This window comes from Lolium perenne, chromosome 5 (genome assembly GCF_019359855.2).
Source record: "Lolium perenne isolate Kyuss_39 chromosome 5, Kyuss_2.0, whole genome shotgun sequence".
Classification (NCBI taxonomy): Eukaryota; Viridiplantae; Streptophyta; class Magnoliopsida; order Poales; family Poaceae; genus Lolium; species Lolium perenne.
The window spans coordinates 220,536,175-220,558,619 of record NC_067248.2 but is presented as its reverse complement, the minus strand read 5'-3'; the positions used below and the strand labels follow the sequence as shown (position 1 = coordinate 220,558,619).

The window sequence follows — 22,445 nt, the reverse complement described above, 5'->3', positions numbered from 1 at the left end:
GTTGTTTTTGTGTTTCAGAAAAGTTTACATGAAAGTTTCTCGGAATTGGACGAAACAAAAGCCCAGAGTCTTATTTTTCCGGGACGAAGACGAAGCCAGCAGGACACGCGCAGGAGAGCTGCCACGTGGCAGTACATAGGGCAAGCGCGGCCCCACCCTTGGACGTCTGGCCCATGTACTGGCCTATTTATTCCTCGTATCGGGAAAACCCCAGGGACCAGAGCCTCCATCCACGAAAAGTTCCGACACCGCCGTTAACCGAAACCCTAGTTCAGGAGGGTTCTGCAGTCCATCCCGGCACCCTGCCGGAGAGGGAAATCACCGCCGGAGGCCTCTACATCGCCATGTCTTCATCCGAGGTGATGCGTGAGTATTCCTCCACGGGACCATGGGTCCATATATAGCAGTAGCTAGATGGCTCTCCTCTCCTTGTTGTGCTTCATGTATAGATCTTGTGAGCTGCCTAACATGATCAAGATCATCTATTTGTAATTGCTACATGTTGGTTTGATGTGGATCCGATTTATAGAGAGATTGCTTTGGTTGAGATTATGTATTATGTTATTATGATCTTGCATGCTCTCTGTTTCTAGTAGATGCTCTGACCAAGTAGATGCTAGCGACTCCAAGAAGGGGTATTTATGCTCGATAGTGGGTTCATGCCTCTATTTAACCATGGGAAGTGACCTTGTTCTCTACGGTTGTGGATGTGATGTTGCTACTAGGGAGAAAACATCGGTGTTCTATTCAAGGGTAGTTTCATCGTTTACTTTACACACATTGCTTAAAGCGATAGTCCGTTGCTTGCAACTTAATAATGGAGGGTGTCGCGGATGCAATCCTGAAGGTGGATTATTAGTCATAGATGCAGTTGGCTTACGGTCTATGTATATTGTTGTAATGCCCGCTTAATTTCATAGCATGTATTCTGCACCAACCATTAGCGTAGAATCTCTGTTTGTCAATTGCCCATTTGTAATTTGTTTACCCAGCATATTTATTTTATTGGGGAGGCACCTCTAGTGAACTATGGACCCCAGTCCTTCTTCTTTTAATTGCAATCTTCTACAGCATTTTCCTGTTCTGTTCTCTACAAACAATTCTTCTTCCACACGGTTTGTTTAATCCTTTGTTTTCAGCAAAACCAGTGAGCTTGACAACCTCGCTGAAAGTTGGGGACAAAGTACTTGGTTGTTTGTGTGCAGGTCTCCACGTTGCTGCTGACGCCGGCAGTGCGCCCTGCCACGAGTTGGTTCGCAACACCTCGGGAGAGAACGTTTTTCTCCTACTGGTCGATAAACCTTGGTTTCTTACAGAGGGAAAACTTCATGTTGTGCTCATCATACCTTCCTCTTGGGGTTCCACTCAACGTTGCGCATAAATTCTCCTTCATCAACTCCGCGCTCAGCAGTGAGCATATGGAGGAAGAAGAGGAAGCCAGAGCTGACCATCTAACCTTTAGTCCCAGCTGGTGGGTGCAACCGGGACTAAGGTGGTTTCAGAAGCCATGTACCAAACTGTCAGCGGGATAAGGACGTGTAGGCAACCATTAGTCCTTGCTGGTGGGTACAACCGGGACTAAAGGTGGTTTTTGTGTCATCTAACAAAACTGTCGGTGGGATAAGGATGTGTGGGTAACCTTAAGTCCCGGATGGTGGGTCCAACCGGGGCTAAAGCTGTCAGTAGGATAAGGACGCGTGGGTGGACGCACTGCTCGATGAGATAAAGCATGTAACGCACGACGCCCTATCGGAGGAACAAGACAAAGTAGAAGCGGCGTTGTGCCTATAAAAGGAGCATCGATACGCCATGGCAAGCAGCTCAACAAGCCAACCTAGAAGGTAGGGAGAGTTTCATCCCCATGGATGGAGGAAAGGGTTGGGAAATCTCCCGTGGCGGAACTTCTCGAAGATGTTGCTGATGCACACGCCCTACGGCATCTTCGGAAGTTCCGCCTTGGAATTTTTTTACTACAAGCCCGTGAAAGAATCCATCTCCTCTAACAGTGTTGGGGAAAGGGTTGGGAAATCTCCCGTGTAGGAACTTCTCGAAGATGTCATTGGTGCACACACCCTACGGCATCTTCGGAAGTTCCACCTCGGAATTTTTTTCCTGCAAGCCCGTGAAAGACTCCATCTCCTCTAAAAGTGTTGGGGAAAGGGTTGGGAAATCTCCCGTGGCGGAACTTCTCGAAGATGTCGTTGGTGCAAACGCCCTACGGCATCTTCGGAAGTTCCGCCTTAGAATTTTTTTCCTGCAAGCCCATGAAAGACTCCATCTCCTCCAATAGTGTTGGGGAAAGGGTTGGGAAATCTCCCGTGGCAGAACTTCTCGAAGATGTCGTTGGTCCACACGCCCTATGGCATCTACAAAAGTTTCGCCTCGGAATTTTTTTCCGGCAAGCCCGTGAAAGAATCCATCTGTAACATCCCAAATTTTAAAACAAAGAAGAAAATAAATTTCCCTTTTTCCAAAAATTGGAGCCAACAAAAACTTTAATTGCATTACTTGGTGTGCATAGTGATCATGCATATATGTTGTGTTTTGCCATGATTGTTGTGTGAAATGTTTGGAAATGATCTTAAACCCTAAACCTTGCTCTTTGAAGTCATATGAGAGCAAATAGCCATATTTGCAAATAATGAACTATGCCATATTTACTTTACCAAAATGGTTGGAAACCATTAGTAAACTTAACCTAACACTCAATGAACCTAAAACAATGACCTTTGGTCAAATAAAAAGAAAATAAAATAAAAACATAAAATCCACATATGAGTTTATGGCCATTTTTGCCAAATCTCAACCTAGGCCTTTTTACTTTGTTTCAATGGTTGGATAACATTACTAAACCAATAATAACAACATTTGAATCAAGGAAATATCAAACAAATCAAAATACAAAGCAAAACCTACTCACATATGATAATGGTCATTTTGACATTTTATATCAGGGTACCCAATTTGAGCCTCTATATTAAAAAACTTTTAAACTAAAACCTCTCAACTCTTTGCACCTCATCTAAGACCTCATCAAGGTGAATACTTTTGGTGTTGACCAACCTTCCAAAATCTTTCTCATTTGCGTAATATAATCAAGCAAAGATGCAACATCAAATCAGATTCAAGATCATATCACATTTGGATTTTTCCAAATCACCTCCTTTTTGCAAGCCAACACCACCAGGAGATGCCAAATATTATTTGAATCACACCCAAGAAAAAGTTTGGCAAAATTCAAATATTTTTCTCTTGCGGCCATTTCATCAAACACCTTTGGTGCACAAATCTGCCAACTCCATACCCTCTATAATCTGATGGATTTTAGCCTAAACCCTAGCTACCATGGTCAACCCTAGCTCCCTCTACACCCCTCTGGATATTGCAAGGCATTTGAACCACTGTTCCCATGGTGATCATGACCAGGGCATGTCTATGTCACCCACCAAGCCACCACCATGCCCTTCCTCCTTTTCTCTCATCTCTGGCTTAGCTCAGCATGTCCAGAAGGTTGACCTCACTCCACTGATCGTGCTCATACACACCATTGGCCAAAAGGAGCTCTGCCCAGCCCAGAACGCGACGCGCCCAGACACGCCCAGGCACGCCAGCATGCGCACGGACACGCCACTGGACGCGTCAGAGCATCGTCGCGCCCCGTCAGCCTCGTCCTGCCCTCACCCTCTCCTCTCGCACACACACTCACCACACCACCAGCTACCCCCTAGACATGCTCACCTGCACGCGCGAGCCCTGTAGCTGACGCCACCGTCGACGACCTCCGTCGGGCCCGTGGCAGAGACTGACGTCGCCCGAGCCACCCCGTCCCCCTCTTGCTGCGCCATGACGAGCCCTGGGACCACCATGACACTAGGAACCGCGATGTACCCTCGCCCACGCACCTCCGCCACTGTAGCCTCGTCGACGACGACGACCTGCCGTGCCGAGCCGCCCCCTCTCACCCGCTATAAAAGGAGGATGCCCCAGCCTCCAATCCTCACACCATCTTGCTCCCCTCCTTTCTCTAGTTCTCCTCGACCCCTCGCCAGTCCACATTATCACCGGAGCCGCTGGAATTTTGCCGGAGACCGCCGCGGCAGTAGCCAGATGGAGGAGAAGCTCCCGACCACCTCCGCCGCTCCCTCGGCCCTCCTTCGACTCGCCGTCGTCGCCAACGTCCAGCTGCGTCAACACCGACCCTCGCCGGCCACCGGTGAGCCCGGCGACCCCCTAGCCTCGCCGCCAGAAGGGCAGGGTCTCGTCGGAGACGACGACGCACCTCACCCGTGCGATCTAGTTCTAATCCTACGGCTCTAGTTGCTGCGTACCGTTTCGGGTTTGATAAGCCACTGACGAGTGGGTCCCTTTGTCAGGCGGCCCACGTGTGCGAGACGCACTGCTGGGCCGGCCCGTTTACCTTTTCCCTCTCTGGCCCAGTTATTTTCCCGCCGAACCCCACATGTTTGAATTTGGTTTAATTCGTTTAATTCTAATTCAATACTGGTGCCATGTTCAAAATTTAATAAAACAAAATCTACTGAGCCAAAATTTATGAAATTAATATTGCTGGAAAGCTTAGGAAATTCTCTAGCCAACTACACTGGTCTCAACCCTAGATTTATTGTAGAACTCATGTAGTAAAAATAACAAGGCAGTACCTTTTCCAACTTCAAATATTTATTAAAAATCAACCATAATGAATTTTGAGTTGATTCCAACTCTCAAAAATCACATTTCATATTGTCTATCTGAATATGTAAAAATATGAAATGGTTGTTTCAAATGATCATGGGCTATATTTAAATAGTGGCTATGTGGCCATTTCTAGCTCATTTAAAATATTTCAAAAATAGTATTTAAATTCTATGAGATGTAGCATCTCATTTAAATAATTTTTCTAAGTAATTCAATGTGAGGTGATGACATTAGTCTTGATGACCCCATATGTTATTACTTGAGAATATTAAATCCTTTTTCAAAATAGTAGTGGTTAAATGGTATGAGATGTAGTATCTCATTTAAATCATTTTCCCAAATGAATAAATATGAAGTGGTGACTTTGGTCAACATGACTTCATACTTTATTATTTGAGGAGATTAAATCTTAGTAATATTCAATGAGAGGAAATTACTTTTCAAAAGAAATGAATGGAAAACCCTAGTATTAGGTTGGGTGATGATTGTGATGATAATAGATCATCTTGTGTGGCAAATAGAATACCTAAGTATTGTTTGGTGATTGTGTACCTCGTATTCATTGATAGACGCTAGTACCGAGTACTACGAGGAAGAACAAGTCTACGAAGAAGAAGAAGAAAACTTTGATCAATACACCACTCAAGGCAAGCTATATTATTGCAAGCTATTCCCATGCAAGCTATACTCTTGCAGGAAACCCTAGTGCAAGCTCTACTAGAGCAAGGCACCATTGCAATATCATTTTGTGTTTAAGAATTTCAATCCCAAGTTTTTTTATCTTGCAAGCTTTTACTTTGGTTCTCAAAGTTTATTTTGTTCATAGTTAACTTTGGTCTAGATATGGAGTATCACAAGAGCATCAAAGTTAGCCTAGAGAGCTACAAGTTAGTTAGCACCCTTCATGACTAGTTGCTAGTGCTAAAACTAAAATTGACTACTCTAGATGGGAACATGTGAATCAAATGATTTTGAAAACCTTAGAATGATGAGTCATTCTATTGAAAGTTTTGAAGGTGAATATGACTTGTGAATGACATGGTGAATTTTACAAAAACTGGTGGTTGGGTTTGGATGCGATACCATTCCAATTTTAGAGTACCCCCACAATACCTGATCATGGGTAGGGATTAACTGGAAATTTATGTGCTTTAGTATGGGTTCCCTCTAAACAAGCGTCATAGGGGTTATGCCGAGGCTGCCTCCGTTAAAAATGAAATGACGTGAAATGAGGTGAATGTCCTACCCAAGCCCTGTGCAGTTCCCAGGATGGCGGTTTGCCATGGCTGGGAGGCCAAGCTCATGGGGAGAGGTGCCTGTACTAGGGTATGTAAGTGAAAGGTTATGGTTGGTAGTCCGTACACTGAGTGTGATAAATCAGGGCCAGTTACCCCTGACGGATTATTGCAAATGTTGTGGCAAAAGTGTGCGACATCTGCAGAGTGTAAAACTATTCGAATAGCCGCGCCCGCGGTCATGGGCAGTTGGAAAGGCCATACTGTTCCGTCATCAGAACTTTTCAAAATGTGACATATGACTGGTAACTTGTGACTTGAACTTGAAAGGTGAATTTGACTTGATCACAACAGAGTTGTGGGAATGACACTAATGTTCCCACTTGAGTTAGTTAGACAACTAAAGAGTCTTTTATTACTAAGTGCTTATGAAATAAAACTGGCTTTATGCAAATGAACCTAGAGCTTAGAACCCCATTGATATAGTTGATAGTGCTTACACTAGTATTAGTTTGCGAGTACTTTAAAGTACTCATGGCTTTATCCCTGGCTATTCAAATGGCCGGACTATGAAGAGAAGCACCAGTACCAGGATGATGGACAACAGGACGTCTATGATAACTAGGACTACTCCTGACGTCAAGCATTGCCTGTGGAACAGATGGACCGCTACTACGTTTCTTCCGCTGTGTTCTGTAATTGATCATTAGATCAATTGTTATTGTAAGACTGGATCATGTGATCCTTTGATGTAAGACAATTATGGTTTGTAATGAATGATGTTCTGTGATATCAATCTATTATGTCTCGCAAAAACAATATTCCTGGGATTGCGATGTATGGCATAATAGGCATCTGGACTTAAATATCCGGGTGTTGATACCATCTCCTCTAACAGTGTTGGGGAAAGGGTTGGGAAATCTCATATGGAGGAGCTTCTCGAAGATGTTGTTGGTGCACATGCCCTACGACATCTTCGGAACCTCCGCCTCGGAAAATTTTCCTGCAAGCCCGTGAACGACTCCATCTCCTCTAACAGTGTTGGGGAATCTCCCTATATATATGGTACAAAAATCCAACCATCTCCACTTTTAATATGTTACATACAGTTACATGATTACACAAAAATAAATGGGAAATTGATTGCCATGTTGAGATACTCATTTGTGCCATGAACATTCTTCAATTAACTTGATCATGGAGCATCTTCATCATTGAACCTTCTTCGTCCGTAACCATGGAGCATCTTCATCATTTAACTTGATGCTTGGGTCAATGTTCACTATGAAGGGTGGAATTTCATCAAACTTATTATAATATTCTGACATGTCTGTCTTGTCCTTCACTCCCACGATGTTTCTTTTTCCAGAAAGAACTATGTGGCGCTTTGGCTCATCGTATGATGTATTCGTTTCCTTATGTTTCCTTTTTCTTGGTTTGGTAGACATGTCCTTCACATAGAAAACCTGGGCCACATCCTTGGCTAGGACGAATGGTTCGTCTCTATACCCAAAATTGTTGAGATCCACTATTTTCATTCCATACAACTTGTCTACATGAACCCCGCCTCCTGTTATCTTAACCCATTTGCACCTAAACAAAGGGACCTTAAAAGAAGGTCCATAGTCAAGTTCCCATATCTCCTCTATGTAACCATAATATGTGTCATTTGAGCCTTTGTTGTTTATTGCATCAAAGCTGACACCACTGTTTTGGTTGGTGCTCTTTTTATCTTGGGTGATCATGTAAAATGTGTTCTCATTTATCTCGTACCCTTGGAAAGTCAATACAGTCGAAGATGGTGTCTGGGCCAACAAGTACATCTGATCTCCAACAGTGGTGTCATTCATGAGATTTTTTTGCAACCAACCGCCGAAAGTCGACATGTGTTCACGTGTAATCCAATCGTCGACTGCCCCGGGTTCTGGGAGCGTACAAAATTCTTGTGTACATTGATATACAGAGCCACCAAGGTGGAACTTTGTAGAACTGTGTAGTGTGCTTGAGTGAAAGAAATCCCGTCCCTACATATCATTAATTTTCTTCCTAGAGTGCCTTTTCCACTTAGTCTCCCCTCATGCCGCGATTCAGGAACACCAATCGGCTTAAGGTCAGGAATAAAGTCAACACGGAACTCAATGACCTCCTCTGTTCCATAGCCCTTGGAGATGCTTCCTTCTGTCCTAGCACGGTTATGAACATATTTCTTTAAGACTCCCATGAACCTCTCGAAGGGGAACATATTGTGTAGAAACACAAGACCAAGAATGGAAATCTCATCGACCAGGTGAATGAGGAGATGCGTCATAATATTGAAGAAGGATGGTGGGAACACCAGCTCAAAACTAACAAGACATTGGACCACATCATTCTGCAACCTCGGTAGAATTTCTAGATTGATTACCTTCTGAGAAATTGCATTGAGGAATGCACATAGCTTCACAATGTGAACTCGGATATTTTCCGGTAGAAGCCCCCTCAATGCAATCGGAAGCAACTGTGTCATTATCATGTGGCAGTCATGAGACTTCAGGTTCTAGAATTTTTTCTCTGCCATATTTATTACTCCCTTTATATTGGAGGAGAAGCCAGATGGGACCTTGATACTACTTAGGCATTCAAAAAAGATTTCCTTCTCTGCTTTTGTAAGAGCGTAGCTGGAGTAATGACGTCCTTTATCTATCTCATGGAGTTTTTTGGGGTCTTTCATACGTTGCTGGTCCTCCCGTGCTTCACACAAAGATTCTTCGTCACGTGCATCACATCGATTGAAGAGCGGACCTCTAAGACTTTCCAATAGGGTAGATCCCAAAATATAGATTTCTTCTTCCACATGGCCGCGTGTCCGGCAGCGTCATTCGGAATAGACCGTCCGCCATATTACTTCTAGATCATTGACCATACCAAATATATCAGCACCATTACGGTGAGCAGGCTTCTTCCGGTGATCTGCCTCACCGTTGTAATGCTTGCCTTTCTTTCTTACGGGATGGGTATGCCTAAGAAATCGACGATGCCCCAGGTACACGGTCTTCTTACATTTATACAAATAATCACCTTCGAGCTCATCTAAACAATGCGTGCATGCATTGTATCCCTTGTTTGACTGTCCTGAAATGTTACCAAGAGCAGACCAATCATTGATGGTTACGAAAAGCAGCGCTCGTAGGTCAAATTCGTCATGCTTGTGCTCGTCCCACACAGGTACACATGTTATGGACCACAGCTGTAGAAGTTCTTCGACTAATGGCTTCAGGTACACATCAATGTCGTTGCCGGGTTCCTTCGGGCCTTGTATGAGCACTGGCATCATAATGAACTTCCGCTTCATGCACAACCAAGGAGGAAGGTTATAGATACAAAGAGTCACAGGCCAGGTGCTATGGCTGCAGCTCTGCTCTCCGAAAGGATTCATGCCATCTGTACTTAGACCAAACTTTAAGTTCCTTGCATCCTCTGCAAAGTACGGGAACTCTCCATCGATTTTTCTCCACTGGGACCCATCAGCAGGGTGTCTCAATATCTTGTCTTTCTTACGGTCTTCTTTGTGCCATCGCAACAACCTAGCGTGCTCTTTATTTCTGAACAAGCGTTTCAGCCGTGGTATTATAGGAGCATACCACATAACCTTGCCAGGAACCCTCTTCCTAGGGTGCTCGCCCTCAACATCACCCGGGTCATCCTGTCTGATTTATATCGCAATGCAGTGCACACCGGGCATGCATCCAAATTCTCGTACTCACCGCGGTAGAGGATGCAGTCATTAATGCATGCATGTATCTTTTGCACATCTAATCCTAGAGGACAGACAGTCTTTTTCGCTTCGTACGTACTGGCGGGCAATTTGTTACCCCTTGGAAGCTTCTTCTTAATTATTTTCAGCAACTTTTCAAATTCTGAGTCAGTGACACCGTTCTCTGCCTTCCATTGCAACAATTCCAGTGTGTTGCCTAGCTTTTTATGGCCATCTTTGCAAGTTGGGTATAACAATTTGTTCTGATCCTCTAACATCTGGTCAAAGTCCAACCTTTCCTTTTCAGTTTCATGTTCTCTCCTTGCACTAGCAATGGCCCGACCAAGATCATCAGTAGGCTCATCTGGTGCCTCTTGATCTTCTGCTTCATTGTCTTCATTGTCTTCTGATGGAAAACAACCTCCCTTTGCAGTATCACCGTATTCAGGGAACATGGGATAGCTGTCATCATCATCCTCTTCTTCTTCATTATCTTCCATCATAACCCCTTTTCTCTGTGCTTGGTCCAACCATTGTACTGGGGCATGAAACCAGACTGCAACATGTGGCTGTGAATGGTGCTCCAGGAAGAGTAATTTACGACATTCTTACAGTCAACACTTGGACAATACATAAAGCCACCATGTTTGTTCGCCTCAGCCACGGCGATAAAATTACTCAGGTCCGAAGTGAACTCGTCGAAGTGTCGGTCAATGTACCTCCATTGCCAATTCATCTGCATGATATAATTAAGCTTATCAAAAATCAGTACAAAACATCATGATTAGTGAAGCGTTGTATATATATATATACATGTATTTTATCAATGACAGATGAAAGGATAAAGTTGTTAACCTCGATTGAGAAGAAGAAAGACAATTAAGTGTGGCTTGTTTTGTGTGAACTCAAGTGGCAAAACGTCTTAGGCATTTCATCGAACACCTCTTGTGCATATGAAGAGAGCAAAGCAAGATACACCCCTCTTGTGATAAGAAGTGAAAAAATGACTAAGCGTGGCTCAACCTTGGACAGGGGCAAGGTATATGTAGGCAGATGGGGACTTTGTCCCGGTTGGTAAGGCAAACCGGGACCAATGGGTAGGCCTTTGGTCCCGGTTTGTAATACAAACCGGGGCTAAAGAGCCTTTAGTCCCGGTTTGTATTACAAACCGGGACCAAAGACCCCAAACGAACCGGGACCAAAGGGTGGGATCGCCCTGCGCCGAACGAACCGGGACCAATGCTCCCATTGGTCCCGGTTTGCTTTAAAACCGAGACTATTGCTCCCAGGGGCTTTGGACAAAAGGCATGTTTTCTACTAGTGTAGTATATCTATACGAGGGTATATAGAGCTTCATATGGGTTTTTGTAGGCTAAAAAAAGACACCAAGGAAAACTTAGCCCCTTCAAGTTTTGGTGTGTGTGTGCGAGGGGGGGGGGGGGGGGGAGGGGACACCGGAGCAAGCCTCCTACAAAATATGTTTCATTCTCTCTAAGTTTTTTTTAAAAAAGTCATAGGTTTAGGTTAAAGAAAGGTGTATATGGTCTCATACGATTGTGTTCTTCTTTTTTTTCAAAAAGATCAACTGATCTACTGTATTAATAATCATCAACCCTATAGAGAGACCTATTTGTAATAAAAATACAAATATGTCACTAGATCATCTAGCGATGACTACAAGCACTGAAACGGGACGAAGGTGTGCCACCCTACTCGTCCTCCATCACGGGAGTTGGGCAAAGTTTGTAGTAGAACTTGTGTAGTAGATAGACCAACGCGGTTCAAGTTCTCTGAGTGAAAACCTAAACTCCATCGGGAGCGGGCGGCGGTGACAAACGTGTCACCACCTTGTCAGAGGAGTCGCCTTGGAGAGTTTGTCCCTCGAGGTACAACCAGTTCACAACCAGTTCACGGTGGCTAGGCAGGTCGGCCCTGTGGTTGAGGAAGCCGACCTCGAACGATGGTTGAGTGTCGAGGTGACGACCTTGAACCGCTATGCAGTGACGGTCCTATGGGGCTTGGCCATGGACTAGCATGGGGATTGGGTGGAGACCTGGAGATTTGTGTGGAAAATGTGTTCATTGACCCGGCTGGTTCATCTACAGGCAATGTGAAGGCCGATCTAACTATTATGTCGGGCAATGGCTTTGGATTTGGCGTGATGTACAATGTCTCCACCGGTCGACAGGGTAGCAAGTGTTACGAGACGGATGGGTCATGTGGCGTTGCGGCTCATGTGCGACTTTGGTGCTGGGTGGTGTGAGTCGGGTGATACTTGTGTTTGGTAGTTGAGTTGTGTGGACCACAAGCCTCCTCGCATGTGGTTTTTCGCCCTGGTTTTCTCATAGACCAGGCATTGTATAGTTAATACGGGTTTTTGACCTGGTTTCCCTTATAAACGGGCCAGTTCTTTCTATCTAATCTAATCTGACAGCGAATATGACCGTCCTTACTTAAAAGGAAGACTGACAACAACCACGGAAAGTGACAAGATCCTAGAAAATCCATTGGACATACAACTCTACGCTTCCTCCGATAGCACTAAACACACCATTGGAGCGAGAATAGGACGGAGAGGAACTTATTCTGAATTCAGGATGTTGCCACCACCTCATAATCACAAAAAAGACACTAAAACTGCAAAAACTAAGGACGAAAACCCTTCCGTCAGTGAGGGCCTAGGGGTCATTGTCTGCCACACCTCCAACACCCCAAAGGCTGAGGCCACACGGACCGGCGGCGTTGCCAGCCGAGACACGGAAGGTTCTCTTATTGGTTCTTATCTGCGGTGGAAGAAACGCCAGGAATTGAAATACCCTGCAAAATGTGAATATGAATCAGAATATCAAATACAACAAGTTTTCGCGACTTTCATCCCACGTATCTAGGAACATCCCAAAAAAGAAAGACTTATCAGATATCTCCTTGTACTTATCTAACAGGGAATAAGCAACTAAATGTTGTTAAATTTTCAAGAAGATAACTCATATCAGAACAATAAAGATCAAATATGAAAATTTAAAACCAACACGACAATAATCTTCTTTACCATTCACGGTATTCTTTGATTAAGAACTCCATACACAATTATGCTCATCATGTAATTTACTAGTGCAACTTGTTCCAGCAAACATGAAAACAGAAATGCATGCACCTCTATATGAATGTTAGGTTTGGGACATATAACATTGCGTTTGTCATGGGAAATAATGACAAGTGGGCAAGCCATTCATTTATATGAATAGAGAGAACACATCTAAGTTGCTTATTTCTCAAGATAAGTCAATTGCTTCGTTATTATGGAAAATGAGACAGGTAATTCACAACAAGAACCGAGTAACAACTAGTACAAAAGACGGATAACATATAAATTAGAAACTACGCAAAAGTTCACCTGGTCCGGCATATAACTTCTTACAATACTACTGATGTTTTTCTGCGCCTGATGAATGGCCTATAGGAAGGTCAACTTTTGTCACATTTGGCATATTTCAACATCAGTCGTAAATAATTTGTCCAGTAAATGATAAATGCCAGCACACTATACCTGCATTCTGTCATTAATCTTATTTGACCGCAAAGTTAACTCATCCTTGTCCCGTTTCCGTTCCACCCAGTTAAGCCGTCGGAGGAACCTTGGCTATTGGACACATGTTAACACAGTAGTTACAACACACTTTAAATATTATTATGCCTTTGTACTCGAACAACTGTTGATGTTTTAAACTAGAATGCTGAAAGTATGGCAGCATCCATTCTATCATTTCAGTAGAGAATTACCTGATTACGATTTTCTGGCTTATGCTGCAACACATGATCGAGTTCCATGCGTACACGTTCAGAAATGGCATGTGTGCTATCCACTAAAACCTGATACAATTTAATAATTTTTTCTGTGACTTCCTACAAAATGGCAAGTTAGCATTTTGTCAGAACTTTCTTAAAAAAGTGTATTCATCAAGGAGAATAAAGTTTGGCCAACATACAGAAAACTTATGATCAAGTTTCTGGATTTCTCTCCGCATGTTCTCTGCCTCGTGAAGCTCATTCTCCCATACCTCCCACTTCTTCAATTTCCAGCCTACTTCCTGTTTTGGTCTACACACAATGCCACCCTTCTTGTAAACATCTAAGCATACAAGTGACTTCACACAGATGTAGGATTGCATGTTGTACAGCTTGCGGGGGCTGAAATCAAACAGCGTTGCCACCTTACTGCAGCTAACCTCAGTGTTCTCACTAATCAACTCGAACGAATCTACGCTGAAGAAGCTCTGTGCGAGGATCCTATCCATGTGAACAAAATGTGGACCTGGAATGTAATTTGGAGGGTTCTTAATATTGTGCTTCTGGCTCCACCTTTGCTCTACTGGGTTGTCAAGTGTCCATATCTGCAGCTCACCAACAAGAATTCTGGCATCATAACGACCGGTTTGAGCAGTTACTATACATAATTTACCACCTATATCTCTGATCCAGAACATACGAGGACCAAAATAATCATCATCTTCACGTTCTACTGGCAGTTGTATCATTGCAAAATTTTCTTCCCTGAGATCAAAGGACACAAGTGTGTGTTGCCAGCTAGCTGTCTTATCTTCAGTTAACCAATACATTGTGCCATCAACATTGACAACCCCAGAGTTTCTCACACTGTTCAAGCTAAGAGGTTCTGGTGTTGGGATATCTTTCCATTTCTTATCACCAAGCGTGTAAACTTGAATAAAACTGAACTTGTGTTTGTTACTGGGACGACCCTCAATGCAATCACCAAGGAAGTGGGTAATCTTGTATTCTTTTGTCACAGGATGAAATCCAAAACTGTAGAAAGAGAAGTGATCACCTCTCATATTCTTGGCAGGTTTCTTAAGATGCATATATTCACCAGTTGTAAAGTTTGCTATCTTGATCGTTGATGTCTTTGTGTATAAGCCAAGAAGGCCATTGCACGTACCAAAGAGGAGATCGTCGGGCCCAATCACTGGCACTGCATATGTAGAGGGTGACCAGGCTTCGTCAATTAGGATAGCATCACTAGGGTAGGGCTCGCCTGAAACCAAACCTTGTGGAAAGAATAGAAAGGCATAACGGGGTGCATCCTGGAGGTGTGATGTAACAAACTGGGGACCCCGGATGAAGTCGTGCCAATGCTTGCAAACACCGATGCAGCTCAACAGAGTGCTCACTGGAAGCCTCAAAAATATCCGCTCAATGAGGTCTCCCGGGAGGCGGTTTATGATGCATTCGTCACTTATTTGCTTCTTTGATTTGGCTTCTTCAGTAACCATAGCGAGCCCGCAATTTTGAGGCACTTGAGCTACCAGATCTGTCTGCAAATACACATTTCAATAGAGGCATACTGCTTAGAGAATCTTAAATAATTTTGAGGGCAAAGAAAAATCATGAAACACCAGCATGTTTTTGCCCTGCTGCCAAGATTGTTTCATCACCCAACGTGTAAAAGACGAAACTGATGGCATCTCGAAATATCCGCCGCTCACTTCTCGCTAAAAAAAAAGTTTAACTCGCTGTAATTACCAATTGATTAGTCCCACGGTAAAAAATTATAGTCCTCCCTCGTGGACCAAAAGTTCAGTTCTGTAAGTCAACTATCAAATCCAACAACCATGCATGTGCACCCTCCGTCCGGCGCTTCAATTTCTCAATTAAAGGCAGTCAACTAGAAACCCTAGCCACCATGAGTGCGCACAGGAAGGGCATCGGGGGATGAAGCATCTACACCAAAGAGGAAATCGAGGGGATCAGGGGAGTACTCACACACAAAAGCAGGATTAGGACCAAGCAATCTCCACGGTCGCCGCCAAGCGACGGCTCTCTGGTCGATGGGGATGGGGATGGGTTTCCCGCCGCCCCCCTCAGGTGGTGAAATGATTTTCCGCCGCTTCCCTCATACTACACTATGTTAACTGAGACAGAATAAGCGATCTCTCACCAAAAGGGTTGCTATATATGCATCTACTACCCACCCGCCTACGTGGCATATTCCTGTCCACACACGTCTCTGGGCTTTCGGCAGGCTTTTCGAGGCCTGAAAAGCCTCGGCAGGACCCTAAAAAACCTGGGTCGGCAGCCCTGCGTTGCCCGGTTTTCCTCTATCCTCCAGGGAGGATGCTCCCAACGTCTACTTTTGTATCCGGTTGCGCTCCCTTTGACTGGATCCTCCCGGTGGCCGGCTGGGCACTGTTCTCTTGTGCAACCGGGAGCTTGAGGTGGAGCCCATTCCTTTTGGAGCTTTCAGACCCTACCCCCAACCCTTTCCCCTCCATTTGTCCTTTACAGTGTTCACACTAGCAGCTGGCCTCTCTCCCTTTTACTTGGCTTTTCGACACTAGCTGCTGGCATCTCCCTGAAAAACACTTCACAAACTCAGCTGAATTTCTTTAGTTGTTTCTTCCATGAAAGTGAACATCAAAACGAAAATGAAAATTAGCCGGTGCCTATCAATCTCGGGTCACGAAAATGGAAGTAAAATGTACAGATAGGAAAGGAAATTAAAAAGAACCATATATCTCATCTACCTCATGACACGAAAATTTTCAGGAAGAGATTGCTAGACTAATTTCCTTTCCTTTTGCCAAGCTAGAGAAATGCTGTGAGGTCTAAAATGTTCTACTATCACTGTCAATCAAACAAACATGAGCTACAATGCAACAAATCAGAGCTATCTGAAGTTGGATAACACAACCACTAATGCCCGATACCAATGGAAAAAAAGGGCATTTGTTTTGTTACGTACCCTGCACCTTCCATTTTGCAGCATTTACTGTGCCGCTGCGAGCTATATGCTTTAACTCATTTTCCATGTTTAACCCTAAAACCCTTAACATGAGAGGTGAGCCAAATAAGTTGGATTAAAATTGTAGACAATTCGGAACCGAGCTAGGCAGGAAATATAACAATTTTTGTGGCATAAAATCGGGATTGCATATCTAACTTGGCCACCTGCTATATATTGTTGTCTCCGTACAACTTTTATGGAAAATTGGAAATTATGTTTTCAGTAAGTAACTAACAAAGTTTATGGATAATTAGTTAACAGGCTCGCCATTTCGCAAGCCACCTCTTTGATCAGAAATGTTAACAGGGAATTAGGAAGTGATGCAAGGCTAATAATACTTTCTAGCCAACAAGCTAAGAATGTAAAGATTTAGCAAACAAAGTTTTCACTTAACATTTTTATACATGTAGTGCAGGATGCAAGGCTAATCACATAGGTTGCTAGATGCCAAATAGAACATAAGCGTGCAAACAACAATGGTAATATATCAAAAAAAATACGCTGAGCCAAGTTGTGAAACCAATAGTGGTTTGCCTTGACAAAGCACAACATTTGCCAACCACAATAACTACATACCAGATCATGTTTAGTACTACCATAGGTAGAACATGTTCCCCCACGGGACAGCATTACCATGCTTGGCTTTATTATAGCAGAGAAAATCCACTACCTCAAGAAAAGAAATGCAGAGAAATGCTAAGAAATTGAGACAAATACAACTGCTCAAGCAGAGAAAATGAAATGCTGACAAACTGGAGACTAAAAGAAATGAGAAGCTGCAGACCAAAGAAATGAGAGAAGTGATAACTGAGAAACCGAAGATTAAAGACAGAGAAATAGCACTGAAAAAACACGAGAAAAGCGATAGAAGCTTAGAAAATGAATATATAGAACGCTGAGAAACTCATGAGAGAGAAAGAAAAGACGGGACTCGAAAGCGACTATATTATATACTAAGAACTGAAGGAAAATGACCGAAGAAATAGAATCAGAGAACCAGTTTAAGGCTAAGAGATTGAGACAAATTAAACCAAGAAACTGAAATGAGAAAAGTGATAAGAACTGAGAAACTGGAGACTAAAAACAGAGAAAATAAACTGAATCAAGAAAAGGCTAAGAGATCGAGACAAATGACACTGAGAGAAGACTGACAGGGCAAATAAGACTGAAAATATGAGTTAAACTGAAGAAATAAGACTGAGAAAATCGTTGTAGCGGAGGGACTGAAAAATGAGAGACTGAAAGAACCATGTAGAGACAGAGAACTGAGAAATGAGAAAGACACTGGAAGAATCATGTACAAAAAGAGACTGAAAATCTAATGAAACTGCCATGCTTGGACTGAAGACTGATAAAATTAACTGAAAATAGGGACTGAGAGAACTTATGACTCAAGATTAAATACAAAGAAATTGACTGAATAGTGAAACTTATGACTAAAGACCAAGGACTAAGAAATTTGCCGGAAACTAAGGTATTTGAAAATAGAGACAGCTTGCTATTACATCTAAGATCAGACATGGTGTAACAATATTGATGTGTGGATAAATAATAGGAAGCATTCGACATCAGAGACGTACCAATCAGCGCCATGCCGTCCATTGCTTCCATCACCGCGAGCCGCAGCTCTCTTGGGGTGCGCCTGGAGAGAGATCCCCGCAGACCTCTCTGCCATGGCCCTCCGCCCTGTTCTTCCTTGTGACCCTTTTCCTCTCACCTCGACCAAAACGAGTACTACTTTCTCGTGGGGAAATTCGAAAAAAGTGAAGACGGAAAAAATGAGACCAAGTCCGTCAGCGCGGCCTAGAAAGTCCAAACATAGCGATGTGCCGAGATTCGTGAGACTCAAAAGTAAATCAACGGATAGAAAAGTGACTGTGCACCAATTGAAAAACAGCTAGCTGTAAATTGGGAAAAGTGAAAAACAAACATATCATGTGCTTCATTCCCAACTAGCATACCGTTTCTCTCTCAAAAAAAAAAACTAGCATACTATTATCAATTTGTTATCAATATTCCACAATAGCTCACGCAATCTGGTTACGATCCTCTTACTGTTCTCTCTCTAATGCAATGCAACTCCAACAGTTCACTTGCAAAAAACATCTTACGGCTGCAAACATTTATTTACTCAAGATAACAAGCATGGCTCTTCACATACGTATATTGTAGGAGCGGACTCGCTCAGCTCCTCTGAATCTCCGTCACGAACACAAAGACAGGATTTGGCCTCAGCTGCCTCGCACAGCCAAGCTTTTCTTCTCTTTTTCTTGGTTCAAAGCAAACATGATTACAATACCTTAAATAGCACACAATGATCGTGCTGCTAGAAACTTCAAACTACATCATCCTGCTGCAACCTGATATCAGACATACGGTGGAGCTAGAGTCTAGCGCGACGAGCGAACAATGGCCGCCCCTGCATACACATCCAAGGGAACAAGGGTCTCCTTGTACAGGTACGACTGCGTCTCGTAGTACCTGTAAGGCTTGAAGTTCAACAGCACCACCTCACTGCAGTCCTCAGTCTGCATACCGTTGCCCTGCAGATCTTGGCAGAACGCGCTACCGTCGTGATCATGCAGCAAGATCTTCTCCCCGCGGATGAAGCACGGCTGCGGAACGAACCGCGGCGCAGACGCGGGCAGGTCGATGTTGTACCTCAGGAACCACCTATCCTCAGCCGGACTCTGGAGCATCCAGACATCCATCCTCCCGGCGACCTCCGCGTTGTAGCGGCGCCAAAGGGGAGAGCTGCAGCTGAATGGGACAGTCACCAGGCACACCTTCCTGTCCACCTCAGTTATATGGTAAGAGAGGTCAGGAGCGTCACAGGGCCTGTCTGTCACCTCGCAAGTCTTCAGCGGCGGAGGCCTGAGCAGCTGGAAGGTCTCGTCCCTGAGATCGAACCGCATGACCCCCACGCCGCAGCATGTCCCTTCCTCCTCCGTGATCCAGTACATCGCGCCGTCCACATTGACGACCCCGAGGTTCACCAGGCAGCTCTCTTTGGGTGCTCTGATCTCTCTCCACCTGTCTTCGCCAAGGGTGTACACCTGAATGGAGTCGAAGCAGAACGGCTGCCCTGACAAGCGGCCATGCCGGGGCTCGCGGTGGAAGTAGATGAGCTTGTACTCCCCTGTCGCCGGGTGGAACCCGAAGCTGTATAGATAGTACAGGTCACGGAACAATTTCCTGTCAGGTTTTGAGAGGTACAGGCTTTGGCCGGTCATTGGGTTGACGATCTTCAGTGTGTATTTCCTGTAGAAGCAGAGAAGGCCGTTGCATGATGCGAAGAGGTGGTCGTCCGGATCCATGGATGAAGCTGCCCATGTTGACACGGACCATTTCTCATCAAAGATTTTTATGCGGCCAGGTGAGACAGTCATGTGGCTTTCTGAGGCATCTACTCTTGGCAAGAAGAGGAGGAGATGCTCGGGTGCACGATTAGCATGGCCCATCACGAAGCAGGAGTCGCGGATTACGTCACGCCATTGGTGGCACGTCCTCAGTAATCTCAGGAGAGAGCTGATTGGAAGCCTGAGAAGTATCTCGTGTAGGACATCAGATGTGATGCGGCTGATGCTTGCTGCATGATTTTCCATCGGCCGCTCTATGTGGTCGTCTTTGTCGGTAGCCATTTCAGATACCTTTTCTCGTAAGAAAGCTGTGCCTGCCAAATCATGTAAAACACAAACTTAAGGATAAAGGTATGGTAGAGCACAAAAGTAGAAGTTTTAGAATATATAGGGCATTCCTTTCAGAAATTGGAGTGGATATAAATAGGACATTCATAGTCGATGAAGAGTGATTCAATTCTCGAATCGTGCAATCATTTTGAACTTCTGACATCTCTCTCGTTGAGGAATTTTTTATCTTAGATTGTGTAATGATTGGTGATAGGTGTTTACTTCCACTTGTACTAGTTAACACACCATCCCCGGGTATATGAAATAAGGAAACAACTTGGGGTGATTTATTAGTTCTGCTGATGTTCAATAGTGCTGTTCAATATTTAGGTACTTCCAGAATTCGTCACTGGTTTAGTCATGTAATCTCTGAATTCCGGATAACTCTGCAAGGCGCAAGTGAAATTTGAAGTATTCTGTGCAGCCTACAGTTGAGGCAGATGCCTGGCCAAGTTTTTCTAGCACACACAGGAGCAACAAAGGACCACAAACTGGAACAGCAAGAATCTGATAGAGGTCTGCTAATGCCATGGTGTTGGCTTTTACATGCTGCAACATCCATAGCAACGATTTGGGCACTTAGATATTCTAAAATATGTCTGAGAAATGGAAAAAAAAATTGCTAAGGCGTTCACTACCTCTAAAAATGGGGAGGGTGTTTTTACACAGGACACAAAAAATGTCGATTTTGTGTAAAACTTTACGTGCGCAATTAGAACATGTCCCTCTACATGCGGAATGTTTTTCCAAAAAAAAAAAAACTTCTTGAAATATGTTTTGTACATACCAGGTGCATATAGTTTTGAGTTTCCGTCTAAAAATATGCTACAGATGAACTAGTGAAATATAGTGTGGGCATAAACATATGTCGTTTCTTAAGGAACCACTAAAAAAGCTTATGCATACTGACCCATGATTCATCCTTCCCTGAGGGTTCTACTCCAATTTGATTCCAAAGATTCACAATCATAAACTCCAGCAACACACCTTAGCTGACCGACAATTCCAGAGGATACGCGACTCCACAAAACGGAGGAGGGGAGGTTGCAGGAATCTTAAGAGAACTTACAGAGGATTTTGAAGAGGATCTCCGGGTCCTGCTTTCATCCGATCAAGGTCGCCGCCGGTGCCTCAAGTAAAACACCAACTGGCTCTACCGGTAGCTTCCTCAGATCCAGTGGTGTCGCCAATGGAACACTTTATGCTGCTTCTTCAGCTATGATTGATGGAACAGTGGGGTGGGTGGTCACTGGTCAGTGGTGTGGGGGGAATCGGCGTGGCACCGTGCTATTCTCACACGCTAGTGCTTCGACTTCATTCCAGTGGAATCCAACTTATCGCGGTGACCACAAGATTCGCAAGCCTATCCTCTCTCTCTCTCTCTCTCTCTCTCTCTCTCTCTCTCTCTCTCTCTCTCTCTCTCTCTCTTTTACACGCAAGTGCCTATTCACCAGAGATTTTTCGGTTTTTTGGAAAATATATTTCTTCAGCACCAGTAGAAACTAAGTTGAGAAATGTCAACCTTTCAAAAAAAAAATCCAAATAGGAGTACCTGAAAGCGCAGCTTGCGTCGGTTCGTCGTTCCGAGCGCACGCGATAGGCACGCACGCCGTCGTCCCCAGACAACCAACCTGACCCCTTGTCTCCTACCCAAATCGTGCCGCCCCAGGTCACCACCCACAGCGCCACCGGGATCCCATGATGAGCAAGTCCAGCACGCTCTCCGGGAGCGGAGGCGGCGGCGGCGGCGGCGGAGGCGCATCCAGCTCCTCGGGAATCTCCCGTCGAATCCGGCTCCCACCACCCCCGGACACCCCCACGGTGGTCGGTGCGCACGAAGCCATTAGAATAGAGCGATCGAAGCTTTTTCTCTCTCTCGTATACAGTTCGGCGAGACGAGTATGATTTTTTTTTTTTTGAGGGATAGACGAGTAAGTTTTTTTGAGGACAATACTGCCAGGCTTTATTGATAAGTAATAATGTGTACAGGAATGGAATCAGAATAAGGAGTATCTAGCCACAGGTGGCGACCTATTCCTGAAGAAATCATATGCCTAGCAAGATTGTGTGCTTCAAAATTTGAAGCTCGACTTTCGTAAGCGAACTTACAACTCTGGAAAATATTGGAACGATGCTTGATCTCGGATATGACTGAACCATATTTTCCCATTGATCCATCCTTGATATCAGAAATGACTGTCTTGCAATCTGAGACAATGTATGCTTGATCCAGGGAGAGATCTTCAGCCAAAGCCAGAGCCTCACGTACCGCCAGGGCCTCCAGAGTAGCTGGA

At 44.3% G+C, this 22,445-nt stretch overlaps 2 protein-coding genes across 5 annotated transcripts; both read right to left on the bottom strand.

Moving 5' to 3' along the window:
• Positions 1–12,116: 12,116 nt before the first annotated feature.
• Positions 12,117–21,913, bottom strand: LOC127301994 (F-box protein At3g07870). 4 transcript variants are annotated; one of them, XM_051332321.2, is made up of 6 exons: positions 21,704–21,913; positions 13,650–14,993; positions 13,444–13,566; positions 13,211–13,303; positions 13,058–13,117; positions 12,117–12,480 (listed from the first exon to the last, which is right to left on the bottom strand). In XM_051332321.2, the coding sequence occupies exons 1-6, from the start codon at positions 21,911–21,913 to the stop codon at positions 12,433–12,435; spliced, it is 1,878 nt and encodes a 625-aa protein (XP_051188281.1). In that variant the 3' UTR covers positions 12,117–12,432. The 4 variants fall into 4 exon arrangements, with proteins under 4 accessions (XP_051188281.1, XP_051188282.1, XP_051188283.1 ...); XM_051332322.1 differs by lacking the exon at positions 21,704–21,913 and adding an exon at positions 15,442–18,403; XM_051332323.1 differs by lacking the exon at positions 21,704–21,913 and adding an exon at positions 18,043–18,403 and having other exon boundaries at positions 13,650–16,030.
• LOC127301996 (F-box protein At1g11270) lies at positions 18,687–21,413 on the bottom strand. Its single transcript, XM_051332325.2, has 2 exons — positions 21,221–21,413; positions 18,687–20,135 (listed from the first exon to the last, which is right to left on the bottom strand). The coding sequence occupies exon 2, from the start codon at positions 20,101–20,103 to the stop codon at positions 18,853–18,855; it is 1,251 nt and encodes a 416-aa protein (XP_051188285.1). The 5' UTR covers positions 20,104–20,135; positions 21,221–21,413; the 3' UTR covers positions 18,687–18,852.
• Positions 21,914–22,445: the final 532 nt, after the last annotated feature.

What these genes read in the sequence shown, in the direction of transcription:
- LOC127301996 (XM_051332325.2), bottom strand. Translation starts at nt 20,103, where the DNA reads ATGGCTACCGACAAAGACGACCACATAGAGCGGCCGATGGAAAATCAT.
- LOC127301994 (XM_051332321.2), bottom strand. Translation starts at nt 21,913, where the DNA reads ATGCGCCTCCGCCGCCGCCGCCGCCGCCTCCGCTCCCGGAGAGCGTGC. An exon ending in GACGCAAGCTGCGCTTTCAG is followed by an intron (nt 14,994 to 21,703) that starts GTACTCCTATTT and finishes GTGTATTTGCAG; the next exon opens with ACAGATCTGGTAGCTCAAGT. An exon ending in GAAGTTATATGCCGGACCAG is followed by an intron (nt 12,481 to 13,057) that starts GTGAACTTTTGC and finishes CACATTTTGCAG; the next exon opens with GGTATTTCAATTCCTGGCGT.